We start from the raw sequence: 23,400 nt of genomic DNA, 5'->3' as shown, positions 1-23,400 counted from the left end.
AAGGAATATGAAGCTTATTTAAAATGGTAAAGGAATATGAAGCATCCTTCAAATGGTGTAGGAATATGAAGCTTCCTTCCAATAGTATAGGAATATGTAGCTTCCTTCAAATGGTATAGGAATATGAAGCATCATTCAAATGGTATACGAATATGAAGTTTTCTTCAAAGGGTATAGAAATATGAAGCTTCCTTGAAATGGTATAGGCATATGAAGCTTCCTTCAAAGGGTATATGAATACTAAGCATCCTTCAAATGGTAAAGGTATATAAAGCATCCTTCAAATGGTATAGGAATATGAAGCATCCTTCAAATGGTATAGGAATATGAAGTATCCATCAAATGGTATAGGAATATGAAGCATCCTTCAAATGGTATAGGAATATGAAACATCCTTCAAATGGTATAGGAATATGAAGCATCCTTCAAATGGTATAGGAACATGAAGCATCATTCATATGGTATAGGAATATAAAGCTTCCTTCAAGGGGTATAGGCATATGAAGCTTCCTTCAAAGGGTATATAAATATGTTGCATCCTTCAAAGGGTATAGGAATATCTTGCATCTTTCAAAGAGTATAGGAATATGAAGCATTCTTCAAAGTGTATAGGAATATGTTGCATCATTCAAATGGTATATGAATATGAAGCATCCTTCAAAGGGTATATGAATATGAAGCATCCTTCAAATGATATAGGAATATGAAGCATCCTTCAAATGGTATAGGAACATGAAGCATCATTCATATGGTATAGGAATATAAAGCTTCCTTCAAGGGGTATAGGCATATGAAGCTTCCTTCAAAGGGTATATAAATATGTTGCATCCTTCAAAGGGTATAGGAATATCTTGCATCTTTCAAAGAGTATAGGAATATGAAGCATTCTTCAAAGTGTATAGGAATATGTTGCATCATTCAAATGGTATAGGAATATGAAGCATCCTTCAAAGGGTATATGAATATGAAGCTTCCTTCAAAGGGTATAAGCATATGAAGCATCCTTCAAATGATATAGGAATATGAAGCATCCTTCAAATGGTAAAGGAATATGAAGCTTATTTCAAATGGTATAGGAATATGAAGCATTCTTCAAATGGTATAGGCATATGAAGCTTCCTTCAAAGGGTATAGGAATATGAAGCAGCCTTCAAATGGTATAGGAATATGAAGCATCCTTTAAATGGAATAGGAATATGAAGCATCCTTCAAATGGCAGAGTAATATGAAGCATCCTTCAAATGGTATAGGAATATGAAGCATCATTCAAATGGTATAGAAATATGAAGCTTCCTTCAAAGGGTGTAGGAATATGAAGCATCTTTGAAAGGGTATAGGAATATGAAGCTTCCTTCAAATGGTATAGGAATATGAAGCTTCCTACAAATGATATAGGAATATGAAGCTTCCTTCAAAGGCTGTAGGAATATGAAGCTTCCTTCAAAGGGGTATAGGAATATGAAGCATCCTTCAAATGGTATAGGAATATGAAGCATCCTTCAAATGGTATAGGCATATGAAGCATCCTTCAAATGGTATATGAATATGAAGTTTTCTTCAAAGGGTATAGAAATATGAAGCTTAAATGGTATAGGAATATGAAGCTTCCTTCAAAGGGTATATGAATATGAAGCATCCTTCAAATGGTATAGGAATATGAAGCTTCCTTCAAAGGGTATAGGAATATGAAGCATCCTTCAAAGGGTATAGGAATATGACGCTTCCTTCAAATAGGAATATGAAGCTTCCTTCAAAGGGTATGGGAATATAAACCATCATTCAAAGGGAATATGAATAGGAAGCAGACACAAACATGGAGGCTCAAACATTTACCCTTGAAGTTCGACCTTGACCCAGCATGATTGACACATGCCTTCTGCACCTTGCCTCATTGAGACCTAAATATTGTAGTAAAGTTTCATGAAATATGGAAAGGAAAATCTGCCAGCACATGCATGCACTTACATGCTTATTTGAATACAGAACATGCATGCTGTTAAATGACATTCTTATGTTACCTACTGTCATATGCTATCTGATTCATGGTAGTTGCATTTTGCCTAGTTACATTTGCTGTGCAAGCACTTCATCCAATTATACATATTGCTAAGTTTATAATTACTTCATATACATGTATATCTTTACTTCGTGTGTGTTATTGACAATTGCAGTTAAACTTTTGGAATTTGTATTAATGCTAAAATTCTAAAGGCGTTCTTTATTTAACTATGTGCATTTGGCTATGTTGCTACTGAATTTAAATAGCTGTCAATATCTCTGTGGATCTATATTACTTCTTAGGTCGATTGCTAGTGCGTCTCTGATTTAAAATTAGTCTTAGGTTTTGCATACACCGCCATTATAAATAGTTAACGTTGCAAAAAGTGGAACCAGTATTTAAAAAACTAATTCTAGCGCAAATTCAATCGTAATTTACTATTGCCGGGAGATCACTCTAAACATTAAAATGAAAATCAAAATCTCCAGTATCAATCGTGATATATCGACGATCTCTGGAATCCTCCGTAAAGAGGAGAGTAAAACACTTACCAGTCTATATCACGCCTATTGTTTTGCTTGGAATCATGGAATGTTTAAAATCCCACTCTCGACACCTTATTACTGTGTTAATCGCATTGACAAAAATGATGCCCAGGTAAGTTCTACTTTTTGTGATTTATTAACGCTATAACAGGAACTTAAAAGCTTAACGTGTCTTTGTTGTAACATGTATTTCATGGGATTTGATTTGGTTTGAACTTTACATCGCGTCAACGGTAGTCAGTAGTAAATTAGTCATGTTCTCGCGTTAGTGTGAATGCCATCAAAAACCAATATATCTGCTGTGTTATTGCAGGTCCGGGCTGTGTCCAATGTTGCTTGCCAAGGTTTTTAAAGGGACCGTCAACCAGATTTACGAAAAAAGAAAAGTTCTCAAATACCGTATTGTTTTACAATTATTAGTTTATAGTGATAAAAATATCATGACTGGTATATGACATTACTAGAAAAAAGTTATTAAGTTTTCATATTTTCAGTTTATTCTGTCATAAAAATTTCGCGAGTTGAATTCGAAAGAACATCACGAAAATAGGTGACATAACGATATACACACTATGAATAACGCAAGTAGAATGATCATTATATATATATAAAATATATACAATTCGCTACGCATTCCTGGGTTTACCACGTTACGGTGATGATCAATCTACTCGCGTTATTTATAGTTAACTGGTAGTTACCTGGTAGACACACTCAGTAAAATTTTATTACCGAATATACAGAAAATATGAAAACTTAACAACTTTTTTTCAAGTAATGTAATATAACAGTCGTGATATTTTAATCAATATAAATTAATAATTGTAAAAAAAACGGTATTTTAAAACTTTTATTTTTTTCATCAATCTTGTTGACGGTCCCTTTAACATGCGTTCAGGGCGGTGCTGATCTTCTGAAATGTTAAACCAATGCCCTGGTGTCGTTTAGGGGGCTCCATCTAGCAATAACTACAATAATGACAATGGTGGATTCGGGACACCCTTTATTTATGACCAAGGTGAGTGCATATCTTGTATGTGTGTTTGTTTTTAAAGTTTATGAGGTTTTATCATGAATATGCAGCATTGTGTGAGGATCTCTGGTCACCTAAGTAAGCATTCAATATACCACTGCAATAGCAGAACATCCGCACCCAGCTATTATTGTGAAAACAATAATGTATCTATTGACTAGCCCTTAATCATTTTACGAATGAATCATCTACTGTTAGTGCATCTGATTTCGAATTTTCTTGTAGTTTTTTTGTTTATTTTCCCTTAAATAGTTTTATTATGGCGAAGAATCCACAGGTGCTTCTTATTTTACCACATTTCAAACAAATTGTAAGCCATATATACCAGCATGTTATCTTTGAGATTTTGATCACAAAAAATGTCTAAAGGAGAAATTTACTTCAGGAGCTCATGCAAAAATGGGTCTTCGGAGATATCAGCGCAGTGCTGCAGATAATGCCTCTGCCATCCGTACACTCTGATAATGAGTCATAATGTCAGCTTATGAGACCACGAAACCTTGCGTGACTTTATGGCAGACAGGTGTGGACTTTGCTAGTTAAACAATGATATTGTCAAGTTATAAGCAACTGATTTGAAGTTCTATTCAAATTAATGAAGTTATTCTAAGTGTGCACTTTGTCAGATTTTCAAGAGAGGTCCATATTGCACAAGATCCTTCTCAGAAAGAAATGATGGAAAGTTATTTTTTTATTTTAAGCATTGATTAATTTTGAATATCATAAATCTGGATATCAGTCCGTTGTTTGCCTATTTCTTTGAGATTTCATCAGAAGTTAACAAAATATTCTTTGAATTTGCAGGGACTTGTGTTTTAGCTTCCTGGTATATGATAGAAGTTACTTATTAAGCGAAATTTTAACACGAAAAAAGGTAATGGGCGGAGCTACCGTGGGATTTTAATTGTTTAAATTTCACCCAATAAGTACTGATTTATTTCAGTGTTCAACATCAGTTGACATAAAATGAATAGCTGGAATGTACATAGCAGATTTACATTCAGTTTATTCATGCACATTCATACCGAACTCTTTAATTATTTAGTGTTTAAAATTATTGAGTGGCCAATCAGATCGCAGTATTTCAAATATACAGTTGCAAATTTATTTTAGTAAATTTATCAGCTTAGTGGACTATTAAATCTATTAATAGTTCTCTGATCAGCATTAACACATTTAATACTTCAGCATTTGCTCAGTACATGGTTAACAGTTTACTATAAGTCTATGTTCTGAAGTAAAATATATTTAACATAGAAATTGTGATATAAAAACACAATAGTTAAAAATTTAGACTTATATACGGAAAGTATAGTTACAGCTCTGATTCTTCGATTAAACACCAATTAGTCTTGCAGGTATTTTGTTTTAAAATAATCCATAAACATAATTTTATGACTTTCAAGTATCGCCTCCCGGCAGTATAATCGGGACGCTCGAACCCATTTATCTATAGCGATCAGCTATCTTCTAGCTCGAACCCATTTATCTAGAGCGAGCAGCTTATCTTCTAGAAAAATGTCAAATCTAACGTATTAGTTTTAGTTGAAACGGGACATAAATACATAGTAACTTTTATTGAATATTTAAGAATTTTTTTATACGCATATTTATAATATGCAATAAGATTTTTCATAGAAGCACCGCACCAATAATAAATTAATTGTAGATATTCGTCCTCTAGACATGTCGTTTTATCTTAATGATGAATACAGCGATCTTAACAGTGTGTCTTGAATTTCCATAGTGAATATATATTTTAGTTAAATATAGGGCTGATAATGGATAATGGTGTTAAACCGAATCCCGATGGTTATCAAACTATGCCGAACCTTTAAATTCATATTCTGAATTGATTTCCTTTATATTACCACATATAATATAACATTTTACTTGCTAGGGCGAGTCTTTATATAGGTGGGAATCTCAGCCACAAGCAGTCACATCTGGTTCAAGAACCCTCATCACAGTCATTGGTTGCGGAAATGCCATGGTTAACAGTGTCCCGCCATTCTTTGTATTTCCAGGGTTACGAATCAAGTCGGAATTATTAGATGGTGGTGGTCATGGAGTTGATGGTACAGTCACTGAGTCCGGGTGGAGTAATAGTGCTGTGTTCAAAAGGTACCTAGAGCATCACCTGCTAAAATACTTACCTGAACGTTGTCTGGACAATCCTGTTCTGATTCTCTATGGCCATAAATCTCACATTAATTTGGGGTTGATTGATTGGGCCAAGTCACAGAACATAATCCTGTTTATTTTGCCCGCACACACGAGCCATGTTTTGCAGCCTCTAGATGTTGGTTGTTTTGGGTCATTCGAAAGGATCTACAGCTCTGTGTGTCACAAGTTCATGCGCGACAACTGCGGGCAAAGTATAACACGCTTCAATGTGTGTGCACTTGGAAGCAATGCATATTCACAAGTACTGTCACCAAATAATTTGCAGGCATCCTTTCGCAAAACCGGCATCTACCCATATGATCCGAATGCTATAGATCCCTCAGTATTCAAGCCATCAGATGCCCTTCAACAAGAAACCAGTTCTCTTCAATCAATCATCCAACCCTAAGAAACGGACGTCTCCCAATTTTTCTGCAACAAAGAATCAAACATCACATCCAAGAAACAAGCAACAAAAAAGAGGAAATACCTAAGTTCAGTGGTCAGTGGAAAGCCAATTACTGAGGATATAATAATTAAAAAAATTTAGGATCATGAAGATGGAAGGAAAAAAAAGACAAAGACCCAGAAGTTAAACGTACAACCTGGACCATCTGGAACAGTTAAGGCAGTGTCACCTGTCCTTGCTACACCAGTAGATGAATCATCAGAGGATGAGGATGAAACAGAGGTGTGCTGTGTATGCAGCCTATTCACTCCCAGTGCTGTACGGCAGAGTTCTTCACTGGTCTTTGTGAAATGGGTGCAGTGTTCTGGGTGTGGACACTGGGTTCATCTCATTTATTGTACGCAGCTCCGGGTTGTAAGGAGAGGTGATATCTCCATGTGTCCTCACTGTGTTGTTGAAGAGTAACTTGAACTTGTTGAAAACTTGTTTTAATTTACATGAATACAATTCAAAACCCTAACTGATTCCAGATCCAGATTGCTTTAACAGTGATACAAATGTAAGTACAACAATCCTGAGTAAATGTTTCATGCATTCAGTCTCCACAGGAGTGATGTTTACATTGAAATCAGGTAACCAATCAGATGCGTCGTTACCGGGCACTCTCTACAAGATGGCCGCCGTTACAGTTGACTTAGCTCGTGTCGTTTATCAGCAAAGTTTGGTTAATAGCACAATCAATTGAAATTAAATTGTGTAAATAAAAGGGACATTTGATATTAAATAACAATATTTATAACCTAATCCCTATTTTGAGCAACAAAACTTTAACCGACTGCTTAGATGCGTCGAAAGTGGGCACTCGAGGATATTGTAAATTAATGAATCAAGACATTTGAAAAATTACTTTAAAGTGAGTTTTTATATAGAGTATACAAGATTTTTTATACTTGAGGTAATGATTTTGTAAACAACAATAACAACAACAACCTTTTCTTCGATATCACTTAAAATATTATTGTTGATATTTAACTGGTGGAATATGTTTTTTTGTTATAACAAGCTTTTGTTCAGCCAGAAACGTCTTAAGATAAAATAATATTTTGATGTAATTTTCACACTCAATAGAAATGGTGTTTCAGCAGCTAACCAGACATCAGACTGCGTGTCACAGGTTGTTACATCAGGATGAGTTTGTGTATATTTTGTATTTTGTATGTACCAATATATTTTGAAGGAGTCGAAGAGGTACAGTAATTTTCTATCTTGATGACTAAAAAACGTGCATTTTAAGACAGAGCTTTACATGACAATGCCCGCTACATTTCCGCTACAATTCAAAAGTCAACATGTTGTTTCCATGATAGGTTGTGTTTTGAAATAGCATTCTGAAATACTTGTACCTTTTAAAAGATGCAAATGGGAATGTTGTTTATAGTAGTTGTTGTTGAAATAAATATGAATTGCTATGAATGGAATAGTGAGAACTGTATGTGCTTCTTTAGCATGGTATTGTTTATAATAAATACCAGTTTAATTTATCATATAGTGTGTATAGCCTCTACATGAAATGCTAATTGTGTTGTTGTTTTGGTAACATAATTGCATCTTGTTGTAAATGAGGAATAAATCTTTTTTTTTAAACAATAATGCGATTTTCAATAAATTGCAAACCACTTTTGCTGCTCTTCATTGGATATATTCCTTAATTAAACGGGCATTGCTTTAACATTTGAGTCTGGCTCTAGGAAAATGGGACTTAACGCATGTGCTCAAAATGTTTTATCAGATAAGCCTATACCGTCAGCACAGGCTTATTAGGGACAACACTTTCCGCCAGATACTTTTTTATCGAAAAATTTCATTAAAGCGAAAAGTTCATCACTGATTAGCCCTGATTAACACTTGACACACATGCATTAAGACCCATTTTCGCAGACCGAGGCTCAATTATGTTGTTGCTGTGAGTCTTGTAGTGACTGTAGATGAAGCCATCCATCATGAAATAGCATGTCAACACAATCTAAATACTGAATAACCTTTATAAAATTTTATTAGAAAATATATGTATTACATGGCATACTGGTTAAATAAATATTAGGATGAGACACACATTACATAATCATCATCTGACAACAAAATGATCCCTCTGGCCCTGTTCCTAGTGTATCCAACACATACTGCTTATGACTAGACATATGCAACTTTACCATGATCATACAATTGTTTTCAAAACAATATATACACTGGTGCAATGCAAGTTAAAAACCTATATATACATGTGAAATTGCACTACTGTCTGGTTATATGTAAATGCCTGCATGCACAATAAATAAACTGATTTATATTTGTCAATTACATATATTCATCATGGTTATATAATTCGTGTAAAATAAATGCAATAAAACCACAAAGAAATTAATACCTGTCATTTTCTTTGCCAAACTTTTTTTACACATGTTTACTTCTTTCATGTAAAAGAAGTAATATATGGAAAACATTTTTGGTAGCAAATTATTTTGTTGCTAGTGTTCACCTATTACTTATAAAAGACAAAGAATTAAGTGTGGAAAAGCACATAACCGCATGAAATGCTATAATTCAGGGTCCTGTCTTAACAAAGACCTTATGACACTTTTTGGTTATGACTGAATATTCAGCTTACAATAAATAGGCATTTAGAATCAGTATGGTCCTAAAATAAAGGGCATGTGAATATTGAAAGGAAATAAATACAATTGACCCTTGCTCTGGGAAAATGGGGTTTAATGCATGTTCCTAAAGTGTCATTGCAGATTAACTTGTATGGTCCGCACAGGCTAATCAGGCAAGACATTTTCTGGTTTTATGAGATTTTTCGTTTAAAGAAAGTATTTTCAAAAAGAAAAAACAGTCTAGGCCTAAAGTGTTGTCCCAGATAAGCATGTGTGGACCACATAAGCTAATCACACACATGCATACAGCCATTTTCCCCAGATCGCGGTCTACTTCACCTAGGCTGTTCACTGCAAACAAAACATAACTAATGTCTTAATGTCAGCGCAACAAAATTGAAAGGCAAGAAATTTTTACTAAAAACTACACCATTGAAATCTAGCAATAACATATCTGCTTACCAATCGACAAGATGTGTGAACAAGATGCTTGTAAAATCATACGTAAAAAAATGTGAAATAAATAAATTTCTCTAATATTAGGTTGAGCTTAAGCATGCCAAATGCTCAAATGGCAAACAACAAATTGCTGCATGATTGAATAAACAGTTCAATATGTTCTAACTAGCAGAATATGTCTTATTAAGATTGGCCTTATTTTTTCTAAATCTTAATAAAATACCACTACGGATATTGAATACAGAGTAGCAAAAATCCTTAGCACACTCTATTATCATTAACAGAACATTTTAGTTGTTCGCGTAGCGTAGCTAATGTTGTTGCTGAAAATTTCAAGTCGGTTCGCTGTTATCTACGGAAAGCCTACTGCCCGCCACACATGCCGTATCCGCGCGAGAAAGAGTTGTAAAATGTTTGAGTTCTCAAACTATATTCATTCACAAATCGAAACATTATGTGAATATCGTGTTAAATTGAAAAGTTCCGAACGGAGCTTATATAGAAAAGAATCAATAAACAATGATTGTAGTATACGTGTCGCGGAAGAGATTGTTTATGCATGATTAAAATAGTCCACTTTCTGCTGTGTCTTAATGACGTAGTACAGGTCATTCATAATCTGGGGCTATTAACAGATTCGGGATAACAACGCAATAGTATAAAGTTACGCTTGTTTATATTCTCAATTTATAAAATGTTGAACATGAGTTCAACAATAACTTCAGGGATACGATAAAAAACAACAAAAATGCTTCATAATCGCTTAAACCGAATATAACAAACAATTAAATATAACACGAATGGTCTGTTTCGTAACCTCGTTCATATGCTTCTTCAGCGGGGAACGTTCTTTTGTTCTCAACAGATAGCGGCGATCTTTTGTATTTACGGGTGCTAACAACGCAATAGTAACTTGTTTATATTCACAGTTCTCAATTTATAAAACGTTGGGCATGAGTTTACCAATTACTACAGGAATACTATAGACAACCTCAAAAATGCTTTATAATCGCTTAAACCGAAAACAACAAAATATAACAAGAAATATCTTTTAAAAAGGTAGTCTGCGTAAACGCTGACTTTAAAATAAAGTTTGCAATTTACTTTTCTAAATAAATAAATAAAATGAAAACAAAAGTTTAACTATTGTTTTTTTTCATTTGTAAGTTGCATATTCACCCCATGAAATGTGTGTTAGCATTGTCAAACCACACATTAGTGAAAGTAGATAAAAAATATACTACGGGCGTGCACATCATATGTGTCCTCACATGCCTAATTATGAGTAAATTTCTTCACTATTGAAATATATCGTAAGTTAATATTTTATTTAAACGCAGTTTTCTTTCGGACACATTAAAATCACACGTTCATAGCCGCGTCATGCGAAAATGGGTCTTATGTGTTTCGGCCAGCGTTTCTTTAACCCAACATGTGCATTTGCGCAGTCAGGTCAGAGGCGATGCTGTTCGCTATAAAATCACTCAATATGTTATGGTCTCATTATGTATCTCCTGACCAAACAGAGATGCGCAGGCATCATCATCATCATCATTAAAAATCTCATTGCGAATTGTAAATGGCACATTTTAGCACAATGCTTTTCGATACAAAATTGAATTCAAAATAGCAAACTTGTAAATAAGGGCAGCCTATCCAGGCGTTTAGGAACGATTTCCAGACGTGCTGACCAAGTACGGCAAGTATTGTGGTTGGATAATTAAACGATTTTCCTCTTAGCGTGACGCTGTACTATTTCGGTAATGATCGTTTTCTCAACTTGCAAAGCTAAACTGAAATTCTGCGAGATGGATTTTAGCGCGTAATTGTAACTGGGCCACAATCTGTATCGTTTGAACATACAGAGAGTAGTCCGGAATTCCTTACACTGAACAGTGCTACATCATTTGCGCTGAGCACAGACACAGTGATGTAGCCGAAGTTCAGAGGTTGTATCTCGAATCAGCCAATGAAATATTCGAAAATATTCATGCGTGTCTGCTGGCGTTATGTAAAAGTCATTAAGATGAAAAGCTGAGTAAAACAGCTACGCCGAAAAAGCGCATTAGTGATCTATACCAATGTTTAGGTCAGAGTTGTAAACACCGTGTGAACTGCTCGGGTAACAAGTAATGCATAAACAACAATGTACGAGTCAACAGGGCTGTCTTGATGACAACCTCATTCATAATTTGAATAAGATACGATTTTACCAACCTAGGTAAGATTTGATTATATAAAGACAGTATTACAAAGATATGCGATGAAATCAGTACGAAATCAATAGTTAAATTTAAACAAGACAACAGTTAGACCTTTTGATTATCGTAACTCACCTTCGTCTAAAAAAAAGATAGTTCGACTATGTATATAGATATCTATAAACATAGTCGAACTATCTTTTTTTAAGAAAACGTTTTGTCGGAAGATTTTAATGATTTAGTATGTGTATGCATTATAATAAACAACGGGTAACTAAACAAGAGATGTGTTTGTCAGAAACACAATGCTCCCTCCTGCGCCGCTTTAATTTATTTAACAAGAGATGTGTTTGTCAGAAACACAATGCTCCCTATTGCGCCGCTTTGAAATAAAAATTCAATACTGTATATAATTTGGCAGGTTTAGAAATTATCTCCCTTTTAAAGCTTATTACTTCCCTTGGATTGTATTTTTTACTTTTGACCTTGAAGGATTACCTTGACCTTTTACCACTCAAAATGTGCAGCTTCATGAAATACGCATGCATGCCAAATATCAAGTTGCTATCTTCAATATTCAAAAAGTTATGACCAAACTTTAATGAACGTTAAAGTTTTAGGAAAGAAAAATACAATGATATTTGACCTTTGACCTTGAAGGATGACCTTAACCTTGACTTTTCACCACTCAAAATGTGCAGCTCGACGAGATACACATGCATGCCAAATATGAAGTTGCTATCTTCAATATTGCAAAAGTTATCAAACTTTAACCAAGTTTAAAGTTTTGGGACAGAATGACAGACAGGACAAAAACAATATACCACTTCATACATTTTTTTCTCATTTGGCAGGTTCATTAATTACCTCCCTTTAAAGCGTATTACTTCCCTTGGATTTGTTTTTTTTTTACCTTGAAGGATGACCTTGACCTTTCACCACTGAAAATGTGCAGCTCCATGAGATACACATGCATGCCAAATATCAAGTTGCTATCGTCAGTATTGCAAAAGTTATGGCCAATGTTAAAGTTTTCGGACGGAATGACGAACAGACAGTTCAAATGCTATATGCCACCCTACCGGGGGCATAAAAAATAAATAAAAATAAAAAATAAATTAAAAAAAATTGCCATCGAGCGCCTGTGGTATGTCACGCTCCAGGTGGGGGAAGGGGGTGTAAGAAAGTGTGACAGTTTGTGACATGGGGAGGGGGGATGGTCAGCCCATGTGTGATGTCACACATTTATTTAAAAAAAATATTTCTAATTTATTTATTATTTCTAGAGTAGAATTTAAATATAATTTTCAAAAAATGTGTGAAACATTTGAATTAGTTTTATGTCAAAATAAGACGAATTGCGTATCTCCTGAATATGTTGTTCGAATTTTTAATAGGCACCTTGGCTGGGCCGGCATACATGTATTTAATAGGCACAACCTCCACGCAGATTACATTAGCACATGACGAAATAATGTATTGGACTGTTCCTTTTTTTAGTTTGTAAAGGGTTGTAAGAAAATCTAATTGATAATTTCGTTTTTTTAGAGGTAAACACAGGGATAAATATTCATACTGCCCACCGTAACAACCCTACAGTCATAAAAGACCGAGGACAAAGGCTCGCGGGTTGTTATGAGTGATCTCTTTATGTTTATTAGAGAAAATGTATCTCCTTGATATAACTAAATAGGTATTAATAAAAAAAATGTTCGAAAGTGTGAGTTTGTGACGTACTTTAGGGGGGGGGGGGGTCCAAGATTTTATGACAGGGGGGAGGGGGGGGGGGGGGGTAAAATGGTCAAAAAAGGCGTGACATACTTTATGGACGGCCCCAATTGTCATTTAGCAATATGTAATTGTCATTTGGCAACATGAATGGACTGGCGGATATTTCCTTCCATGATGAAAATACTCCCATGGTTATAGGAAATATGGCGCAGACATGAGAATACGGGCTAAAACTTTTGACCCAACAGTATAACCTTGACCTTGAGCAGGAGTGACTGACCCATAATTTCAGCAAAACTTCTCAAGGACTTCAATATTTTAGCAAAGCTTTATGAAAATAATTGAAGGGGTATAGCAGGTATGAAGCAGACATGAAAATGGACGCTAAAACCTTTGACCTTGAAGTATGGCCTTGACTTTGAGCACGCATGACTGACACATGCCTTCTGTTCATGGTCACAATGCCATTTACATTTGAGGCCAGTTTCATGAACAGATGGTTGCTGGGCACTCCAATTATCCTCCCTACCACTTTGCTTTCTAGGTTGGCGCTAAGCCAAAAAAGTTTAGTGTTAAGATGGCAACCTAAATCATAAGCAAATAAATACATGTATTCTTTATGGATGGGTGCTTATCCCTTGATGTAAGGTATAATACTAAAAAAATCAAAGGGAAAATACTTTATTTAAGAAAGTAGATATCATTACACCCATGCAGTTTCATGATACGCTTGCATCATATATGAAATATAGTCCTGTAATTTGTAGTTAAAGTCTTTGTGGCGATTGATAAATAAGCAAACAATCATCTTTACTGACAAAACAAGCTGGAATAAATTAGTGATTCTTTAAATTATTTTGCAAATAAAAAATATAATAAAAGAGCCCAACACATGCATAATAATTGTATTTCAATATAATAACATTCAATATATACACTTTCCAATATCCATTCATTCAAAAAAGATAACAAACTTAACATGAATAGAAGCGCATTTTGTTTCCTTTTTTCATACAAGACCGTTCACAAATGATTGTGTGCAAATTACATCCTCCACCAAGTTTTGCATTTCAATGAAATGAAATTGCAATAGAACCTAATGCATTTTTAAACTGTATGCACATACATATTATAAACATGTACACAACGAATTATACGGTGATAAACGATCCAAACAAAACAAGACTAGTTTACATTTTATATAAAGAAACCTTACAAAACTTTGTCCCGAATAATAATACATTATAATAATTTGCATTTAAATAAACAAAAGTTAATGAAAAAAAAGAAAGATTATTCCCCATAGATCCTAGTAAGTTAAGAAACACAAATCAATGTGGAATGTTTGTAGCATTACACAGCATTTGCAATTATCAAATACTTCAAAGTCATAATTATTTATGAGACATTTACTTTAAGAAGTTTTGTTCATTTTGTGAATAGACTTATCCACGATTTTAAGATCCAGACAAAACATAATTCCTTTAAAAAAAGTATTACCGAAGCCACAAAAGACAAATATTCAACGTAATCCATAGACATATCCTTGGTTTGTGTTGGAATCCAGATGCAACAGTAATGAGAGTGCAGTATACTATGTATTTAGCTGACACTTGACATTTCCTGTAAAACCCTAAATCTGCAAACTTTTTTCATGTATACATGTACTGGTAAAGAGCAGTGCTTATTGTCAATATTGTTGTCTCCCCCCTCCCCCACTTGCAGCAATGTTGCCCATGGTAATATCTAGATTTAAAAACTGTAGGGTCATCCTTCATTAAAACTAAAGCGCACACCAAGTAACATAATCCTATGAATTCTTTAGATTTTGTGCAGAAACCACTTTTATCACTTTTATGATAGCGCATGTGACCTTAGACCGGATGACCTCAATTTCAGTAAGCATTTTACATTCAACACGTGTAAAAACTACACCACATTGCATGGATGTAGGTCTGTATTTATCACAAGGAAACAAAAGGTGTATGAACCGACAGACTGATAAATGCAAAGAAAACTAAGGCCCACTTCTGCAAAGTGGGACCATAATGATACAAAACTAAGTACAAATTTGACATCTTAATGATTATGAAAATAATGTATTATCTACATGCAGCTTTTGGCAGGTGTGAAAAATATTTCCCCATGTTATAGCGCAAACAATGAGTATTCCCAAAGCCACTTTTACTCAGCTTCTGTGAACATTTAACTGGTTCTCCTTTACAGCACCTAATTCTTTCCAGGAAAAAAATCGTTTTACCCTTAGCTGTCCACTTCTTCATTCACTTGCACTTTATAGCCTACATGCTCTGTCAATGGGTCATTTCTCGGCCACCAATAACACATTTAGCACTGATGAACAAATGTATCAGTTAAAAGGTCCACCTGGGGTGTACTTCCAATGGAACAAATAATAAGAGATTTAGCACTTATGTGAAGCAATCATGACCATGCCGCTGGCGACAAGTGAAGTCAATAAACTTCTCATGAATGCTTCACTGCTGGTAAATTTATCTAATGTTTTTGCTTTCTTTTCTTTCTTTCATTTTCATGTATTGAATTCCTTCAGTGCACTAATTAATACCAATTTCAGTCTCAAGAAAGCTGCACAGCTGATAAATGACTGTGAGATTTCGCTAAATTCAGTCCCTGGCAGTTCCCACAATTCAAATCCAAATGTACACATGTAAAAATGTTTACATAAGTACATAAACAACTGAAATTCAGTCTCATGAAAGCTTCACCGCTGATAGATGGCTCTGAGGCTTGGCGTGCCGTTGCTGATCCCGCTCTTGCTTGCGACGCTGCTGCTGTAGGTGGCGCTCCTGCCTCTTCTTCTCACGCACCAGGACGTCCGCCTCCCACGCCAGGTCGCTGTCGTCCACAGCCTCCTCCTCCCAGGCGTTCCCCTGCTCATCCTCCCAGCTACCCAGCTCTGATGTCTGGAATATTATATGTAAGTATGTTATACAGCTGTTGAAAAAAACTTTGTTGTTGTTGTAGTGAAGAGAGAAGACTGCCATGCAGCATAATTGTAACAAAATACGAAGTAATTGAGAATCCTTCTGGGAAAACTGCGCTCAATGCATGTGCATGAAGTGCCGTCTCAGATATGCCCCTGCAGTCTGCACAGAGACGACACTTTCTGCCTTGACTGGATTTTTTTATTAGAAGAGATTTCCTTTAAATGAAAAAAATTGCATTAAAACAGAAAGTGATGTCCCTGATAAGCCTTGCGGACTGCACAATGCTGCTCAAGTGTTGAATAAAACTAAGTTGTTATTAAACCACACAGATTCGCACAATATCTGTTTGTAGTCCGATTGTTAATTAAATTAAATTTAAGACCTTTCTTACTAGATTCATTTTTTAAACGCTTCATTTACAACTCTAAGCTACTGATGAAAGCAAACAGCATAATACCTTCACAGACTGCAAGCTACTCACAGGCTGTTCTGGTTTTATGCTGGTTGCATATAGCCATTGTCACTTTACTTTTGAGTGGGAAAGAGTCAGAAGTAAGAATGAACACTGCAAGGTCATATGAATGTATCAAAATAATTTATTAAATTTATTATTTATTTATTAATTTATTAAACAAAAATATATCAGGGTTTCCCCAAGAATTTTACTATGTATATAAGATTAATCATTGCCTAATGAACATGATGCTTACCTGGAGCTAACTGGTTTAGGAGCAATTTAAATACATACAAAAGCACCTAGAACTGGTTCTACTAAATTGTCAAACTCAACACAATCTCAGTCAGTCTTGGGATTTTAATACCATAGTTTAGCCTTAAAAAGATTTTTACAAGTAATACAAACTTAGTGAAGAAAACAAACTTCTGGGAAATCTTGGTCATCCAAACTTGAGTCAAGCTTTGGTTTACTTGAGCTTTTTCACTAGTGAGTTATATGTGGGCACTGCTTTGTTGGTTTTGTTAAAGGAACAAATCACTCAGGAACACGTTAATCACTGTTGTAAAAAAGAAATGTTTTGCACCACCACTACACTTCATATTTGAAGTTTTTTATTTCTTGAGAATATGAGGACAAAGTGCACTCCACAAGAACACGTGGAAGAAGTGCGCTCCACTGTAAATGCAAAGGCCAACCGACAAACCTACTGAGTGTCTTCAATAGACTCTCCATCAAACTTCGTTTGAAGGGTTATAATGAGCTCCAAACACTAACCTGCATCACAGGAAGGTCTTCTGCCACTGCCAGTTTACTTGATATTGAACCACTGTAGCTGGCTTCTTTTTTCTTGATCAAAACCTGAAAATGGTAACACATTCTGAAACGAATTCTAAATCACTTCTTTTATTTGCAAAATTATGAGCCATTAGCTATGAAACTTAGAAAGCCGCCATAGGTCCTTGATCTCTCACCTTAGATTTTGGGGGAGTGAGCTGTTCTGAGCAAATTATTTTATGTTCCCGAAACCATGGCATTTGGCCATGGTAAAATTAGCACAAATGATTTGAGCATGTTTCATGTAGATTGAAAAAAACTTTCAACTTTGAGTTTTTACAATTATGCACTATAGCCATGTTAGAAAACTTAAACCCCCTGTGTTCATGTTTTCAACTAACCGCAAACATTTTCCGAATCTGCAGAGATGTCATTTAACAAAAATTACCATCAGGGATAGAGCAAATATTGACGTCATGAGTATGATTTTTAAAAACTTGGTAGAGAACTATATGATGTTACATGCCAAAATACCAAACCTCTGGGTACGTGTATTACTATTTCAGAGGAGATTTTAACCATATAATATAAGAGAAACAAGTCACCTCCAAGGCTGGGGAAATGTCAACCCTAGGGGCAGGATTTTAACAATCTTGGTAGGGGACTACTGTATGATATTACATGCCAATTACCAAACCACTCGTCCTTCTAGATTTTGAGAAGGATTTTTTCATAGTTCTCAATATATACATTTAAAGGAAACAAGTTATCCCCAAGTGGGGCTAATTTCTATGGGAGGGGCATGATTTTAGCAAAGTTGGTAGATACAAAGAAGCAATTATTTCAAATGTTTTTTGTGTGTGAATTAACGTGGACTACAAAAGAAAGACAAAATATCCAACGTAATTCACTCACACACACATCATGCATTTGTTTTGCAATCCAGATTAATCATGATAGTACATGCCGGGGAGTGCATTAGATGGTGTGCATAGCGGGCACTTCACATTTTATGTAAAACCTATTTTAAGCAATACATGTATCCTGGAAAAAACTACTTTTTGGAAAAACCCACTAATCTGCTGGTACAAATAAAGCTGACCCATTTATAATCCTTTCAAAATCACACACTGTATCAACCGTTAAAGTAAGCTGTAAGCTATCATTGGTTGATATAATAGACCAGCATTGTTTGTACCGGGGTGATTAGTGGGTTTTTCTAAACTCGTGCTTTTCCAGGATAAGTCTATTGCACAAGTGATATTTCTTATAAATTATTGTACTTAAAATGTTAATCAGATATTTACCATGCAAAGCGCTTTAGGCTTCATTGAAGCAAATCAAAATAATTTGTTAACACGAAGAAGTTGCATGTTTACCGTATCTTTAGCTATTTGTACAAAAAGAAAGTGTGTTCAGGTAGTACACATAGCAAATACCTATGATCTTGTTTGTAATCTCTCCTATACAATCATTGACATGAATTGATAGTGTTCTATCAGATATTAAACTTTCTACTAAAAAGAATAAATCAAAAGTAACTTTATTTTGATAATTATAAAATAAAGTGTTGTTACATCCTGAGCATATTAAGGCTTGCTGTCTGATCAATCTTTTTCCCAAACAGGACCTAAAAATTCCCTATTGAAGGTTTCCAATTTTTTTTATTTTTTTTAGATGAACATTTACTTAATATCCCATCCAGCTCTACAAGTTACACTTTATTAAATTTAATATTTAAAACACTTTAAATATCATTTTTGATATATTTCATTTGTTAGCAAAAAAACAACAAAACTAATTACCGAACTTTGGTCAAAACGCCGCATTTTTCCAAATCCAACAGGACCTGGCCCCGTTTCCAAAATTGGTGAAAAACACACTGTATATCCATCCATTCATATTTGATGTTCAACATTATTTTAGCTATATTGTATGGTGAAACGTCGGATATATGATAAAGGACAGTAAACTTCAAATAACCGCCATTATGAAAATGACTGTTTAAGAATAGAAACACTGTTTTCAGTTCAGTTTATTTTAATATTGAGAAAACAGCAAACAAGTAAAATTATAGGGCTGGACATAAAGGGTTGTACAAAAGTCTGAGAACACCAAAATATTGGTCCGGACAAGTAAACAAATAATCTGCTCGTTCAAAATGACAAGTGAAAAGTCACGGTCTGCTTGTCCTCTACTAAACTAATAACAAAACAAGGGACAAAATTGTCACAAAACCAGGTTTTCATTGTGAAAAAGAAATCTGATAAAGGGAGAAAACTCAAACTGAACTTTTGAAATGACCAAAAAAAATTAACCCCCTTTGTAATTTTTTTTTTTTTTCAAAAATCTATTTTTAGTCGTGGCGACCTTGACATTGGAGATATTGACGTGATTCTTTCGTGGGACACACCGTCCCATGATGGTGAACAAATGTGCCAAATGATTTTAAAATCTCACAATGAATGACATAGTTATGGCCAGGACAAGCTCATTTATGGCCATTTTTGACCTTTGAACTCAAAGTGTGACCTTGACCTTGGAGATATTGACGTAATTATTTCGCGCGACACACCGTCCAATGATGGTGAACAAATGTGCCAAATGATTTTAAAATCTGACGATGAACGACATAGTTATGGCTCGGACAAGCTCATTTATGGCCATTTTTGACCTTTAAACTCAAAGTGTGACCTTGACCTTGGAGATATCGACGTAATTATTTCGCGCGACACACCGTCCAATGATGGTAAACAAATGTGCCAAATGATTTTAAAATCTGACAATGAACGACATAGTTATGGCCCGGACAAGCTTATTCCGCCAGCCCGCCCGCATTCGCCAATCTAATAACCAGTTTTTTCCTTCGGAAAACCTGGTTAATCAGTAAAAAAAATCGAGTATTTTGACCTGACTTTCTTTCAAAACTTAACACTGACATTAAACAATAAAGGGTGAAGTATTCTGATACTTTCACCCAATACTTCCAGTACTTAACCATACTGCTAACAAGGGAGATGAATCTTTAAATTCAATTCACAACACTAATTGATTTAGTTGCCTTGTGTTCCATTAAACGATGGAACAGTTGCGAATAACTGGAGTGTTTATAACACTCAATCAATTGTGTACTCAAACAATTGAACAAAATAATCCTTATAACATAATGAGCCAATAAAAATTATTTTGGAAAACCTGCATTGATATAAATGTACTAGAGTATGAGTTGCCTACAGTTTGAGTTGTTAATCGAAACTTTACTCAATTATGGAGATTCTAGTTTAATTTATATAAAATACCTTCAATTGATGGACTGTCGGTCAAGTTAATTTTTCTTTGCAGAGCAAAGATTATTATACAGGTTGCCATGGTGCATTGGATATGGTGTCCACCTGGGGCATGGGTTCAATCCCTACTGTGGGAGCATTATAAAGATAAATGACACCAAGTACTGGTTCTACCCAGGAAACTTGAGAACTTTAATTCCATTCAATCAGGCTAAATTTTCCGTGTTTAAACTCAAGATGAAGGACTCGCTCACCATGCCCAGGTCTAGCCTCACCTTTTTCTGTTTCTGGTATTTTGGGGTCATATCCTGAAAGTAGTCTGGCTCTGGTTCGGGCTCCTGGGAGTTCTGTTGCTGTAGCAACTGTCTCTGGCGGTATTCTTCCACCGACCGCACCTTCTGCTGTTCCTCCCAGCTATCCCACGGCGCCAAATCAGGCCCCGGCTAGAAAAGTTTTCAAATGAGCCTCGCTCGCTCTGAGAAAATGGGGCTTAATGCATGTCGGTAACGTGTCGGCCCAGATGAGCCTGTGCACACTGCACAGGCTTATCAGGAACAACACTTAATGATTTTATAGTATTTTTTATCAAAGGATTTTTCTCCTTAGCGAAAATCAAATCTTGGTTGAAATTGTTGCTAATGATTAGCTAGCCTAGTGTGAACTGAATTAAGCCAGGTTTTCGCAGATCATAAATTAAACATATAGTAAGTCCATATTTATAGAAATGCAATTTGAATATAATTGTTCCATGCAAAAACAATCATTTCCTTCAAAATGCAAAAACAGAAAACTGTTTGAAATGTTCATCTGATTTTTATTAGTTTGTTGTTTTGGATATCATTTCCACCAAAAAAACTATAAAAGGGACAATAGGACATACTGCTCCAGTAACAAACAACATGAAAATGATTTAAATTCTTCTTCTACAAGGCGAGCTTAAAAAATATAATTCATTAAATTAACTTAACAAAAGTAAATGAAACAACATACGTTTCCGTTCAATGGTGAATAGTTTGAGTTAAGGTTTTCTACTAAAGGGTAATGATTGGCTAGAGGCAAGATGGTGTCAGATGTTCGTCGTTTCCTTCGGCACCAGAGTCGTTTCAAAGGAGTACACAGGAGGAAGAGGACCCCAAAAATCTTTTTAATGATATTCCAGATAACTTTAAACATCTGGAAAGAAAAACAGTGTAACAGTACAAACATCATAAAACAATTACATTTATGGACAGCAATAGTGTATAAAGAACAGCTTAACTTTTCACATTTCAAAGCAACCAAAACTCACTATTTGTGACTTATTTGTGTCAGTTAATTTGAAAAGCAGTTTATCTGTATTTTGAATACAATATTTTCCCAGCACTCCTTTAGAATTCAACGACACTATACTCAAGAAAACTGAGGCTGTTTTGAATTAAAGCAATTCCCAGCTAGTTAGTAGTAGCTGAAAGATTTCCAATTTTGGTTTGGCCATGTGTTGTTGTGGGGGGGGGGGGGGGGGGGGGGGGGCGGAAAACCTGAAGGAAACCACTCCTTTCCCGTTTCCGGTATAGTGACCGTAAACCGAACTGAAATGTTTCTGGGAAAGGTGATTCAGCCAACAAATGCGCTTACAAAAACATAGACCTAGTGTGGTGACATTAAATATGTCCATATTTATCATTAAAAAAAATAAAATACCCCCAGGCTGGAATTTGAACTTCATAACCAAATATAGTACTTCTTGAATACTCTGAGCATTTCTGGGTAAATACCTACAGCTTAGAGTTCATCCTGATAAAGCTTTTTTATGGCAAAAAATGATGTCTAATGTATGTCTATTAAATCAAGTTCAATCAACCTAATACATCTTAATAAACACAATACATGTTACCATCGACATCAATTTGCATGTCATTTGTAAAGAAAGACTCATAACTCCAACTTGATAAAAAAATGGGAAGAAGAAGTTTTGAATAGACGATTCAATGTATCTTAGAGGTTTCTGAGTTTCAAGATGAGATGAATCTTGCTGAGGATTCCAGAGAAAGTCAACAGTGGATTTTCAAATTCACAAAACTCGGCTTTGTACATTGCAAAAACTAACACATTTTCAGGAACTTTTGACTTGTTTCAAACTATGGATTAATATCATTTTCTGTGAGCACCAGGTATCTGGAGTGCGGCCTGGATTCCAGCCATTACGTTTCCATGAATAAAGCCATTATATGTTACAACTTCCAGCATCCCAGAGGATCAATAGCTGGGAGTTGGATTATTGCAACTTAATAACCATATATCGATCCCTTTACCAAGGCGAAGCATACTTGATGGAACCTGTAAATGTATGAGCAAATATTTACATTGTTCGGTTTATGAAAGTAAAAAATGAACTCTTTAAGTTTGAAATTTAATAAAGACTTATTTATTGATAAATCTATTATAATCACGTTTAAGTACGAAATGACTGGGGACGAACAGGTATCTAGAACGAACTAAGCATATGTAGCAATAAGCGGTATCGACAGTCTACAATACAATATTTGGATAATAAATAATTATATGCTCCGTTATACAAAATATTGAAATTTGATTAAATTAATATTATACCTTCATAATCGGCTGAAAATCCCAATTGTCGACAAAGCACTCTGGAACAGTTGGCAAGTTAAATCTCGCGAAACATTACGAGACTTTCATTTTGCAGACTGGTTTTAATACTGTAAGCTAAATACGTACA

General features: G+C 35.0%; 1 protein-coding gene and 1 long non-coding RNA gene across 3 annotated transcripts; one reads left to right on the top strand and one right to left on the bottom strand.

Moving 5' to 3' along the window:
• The first annotated feature begins 3,442 nt into the window (after nucleotides 1–3,442).
• Nucleotides 3,443–7,625, top strand: LOC127847258 (uncharacterized). The gene is made up of 2 exons (XR_008033877.1): nucleotides 3,443–3,562; nucleotides 5,605–7,625. It is a non-coding gene; the product is annotated as an uncharacterized LOC127847258 (long non-coding RNA).
• A 6,463-nt stretch (nucleotides 7,626–14,088) lies between these two features.
• LOC127847250 (receptor-binding cancer antigen expressed on SiSo cells-like) lies at nucleotides 14,089–23,396 on the bottom strand. 2 transcript variants are annotated; one of them, XM_052379043.1, is made up of 5 exons: nucleotides 23,271–23,396; nucleotides 21,672–21,854; nucleotides 20,957–21,124; nucleotides 17,395–17,478; nucleotides 14,089–16,139 (listed from the first exon to the last, which is right to left on the bottom strand). In XM_052379043.1, exons 1-5 carry the CDS (start codon nucleotides 23,274–23,276, stop codon nucleotides 15,927–15,929), a joined length of 654 nt encoding a protein of 217 aa, XP_052235003.1. In that variant the 5' UTR covers nucleotides 23,277–23,396; the 3' UTR covers nucleotides 14,089–15,926. The 2 variants fall into 2 exon arrangements, with proteins under 2 accessions (XP_052235003.1, XP_052235004.1); XM_052379044.1 differs by lacking the exon at nucleotides 23,271–23,396 and adding an exon at nucleotides 22,954–23,255.
• Nucleotides 23,397–23,400: the final 4 nt, after the last annotated feature.

The sequence above is a fragment of the Dreissena polymorpha genome, chromosome 10 (genome assembly GCF_020536995.1).
Source record: "Dreissena polymorpha isolate Duluth1 chromosome 10, UMN_Dpol_1.0, whole genome shotgun sequence".
Classification (NCBI taxonomy): Eukaryota; Metazoa; Mollusca; class Bivalvia; order Myida; family Dreissenidae; genus Dreissena; species Dreissena polymorpha.
This window is presented reverse-complemented; position numbering and strand designations above follow the sequence as displayed.

Excerpts from the sequence above, each read along its gene's own strand:
- LOC127847250 (XM_052379043.1), bottom strand. Across the intron at positions 17,479-20,956 it reads AATACCAGAAACAGAAAAAG|GTTTTGATCAAGAAAAAAGA; the intron begins GTGAGGCTAGAC and ends TACCATTTTCAG. Across the intron at positions 16,140-17,394 it reads AAGACCTTCCTGTGATGCAG|ACATCAGAGCTGGGTAGCTG; the intron begins GTTAGTGTTTGG and ends ATAATATTCCAG.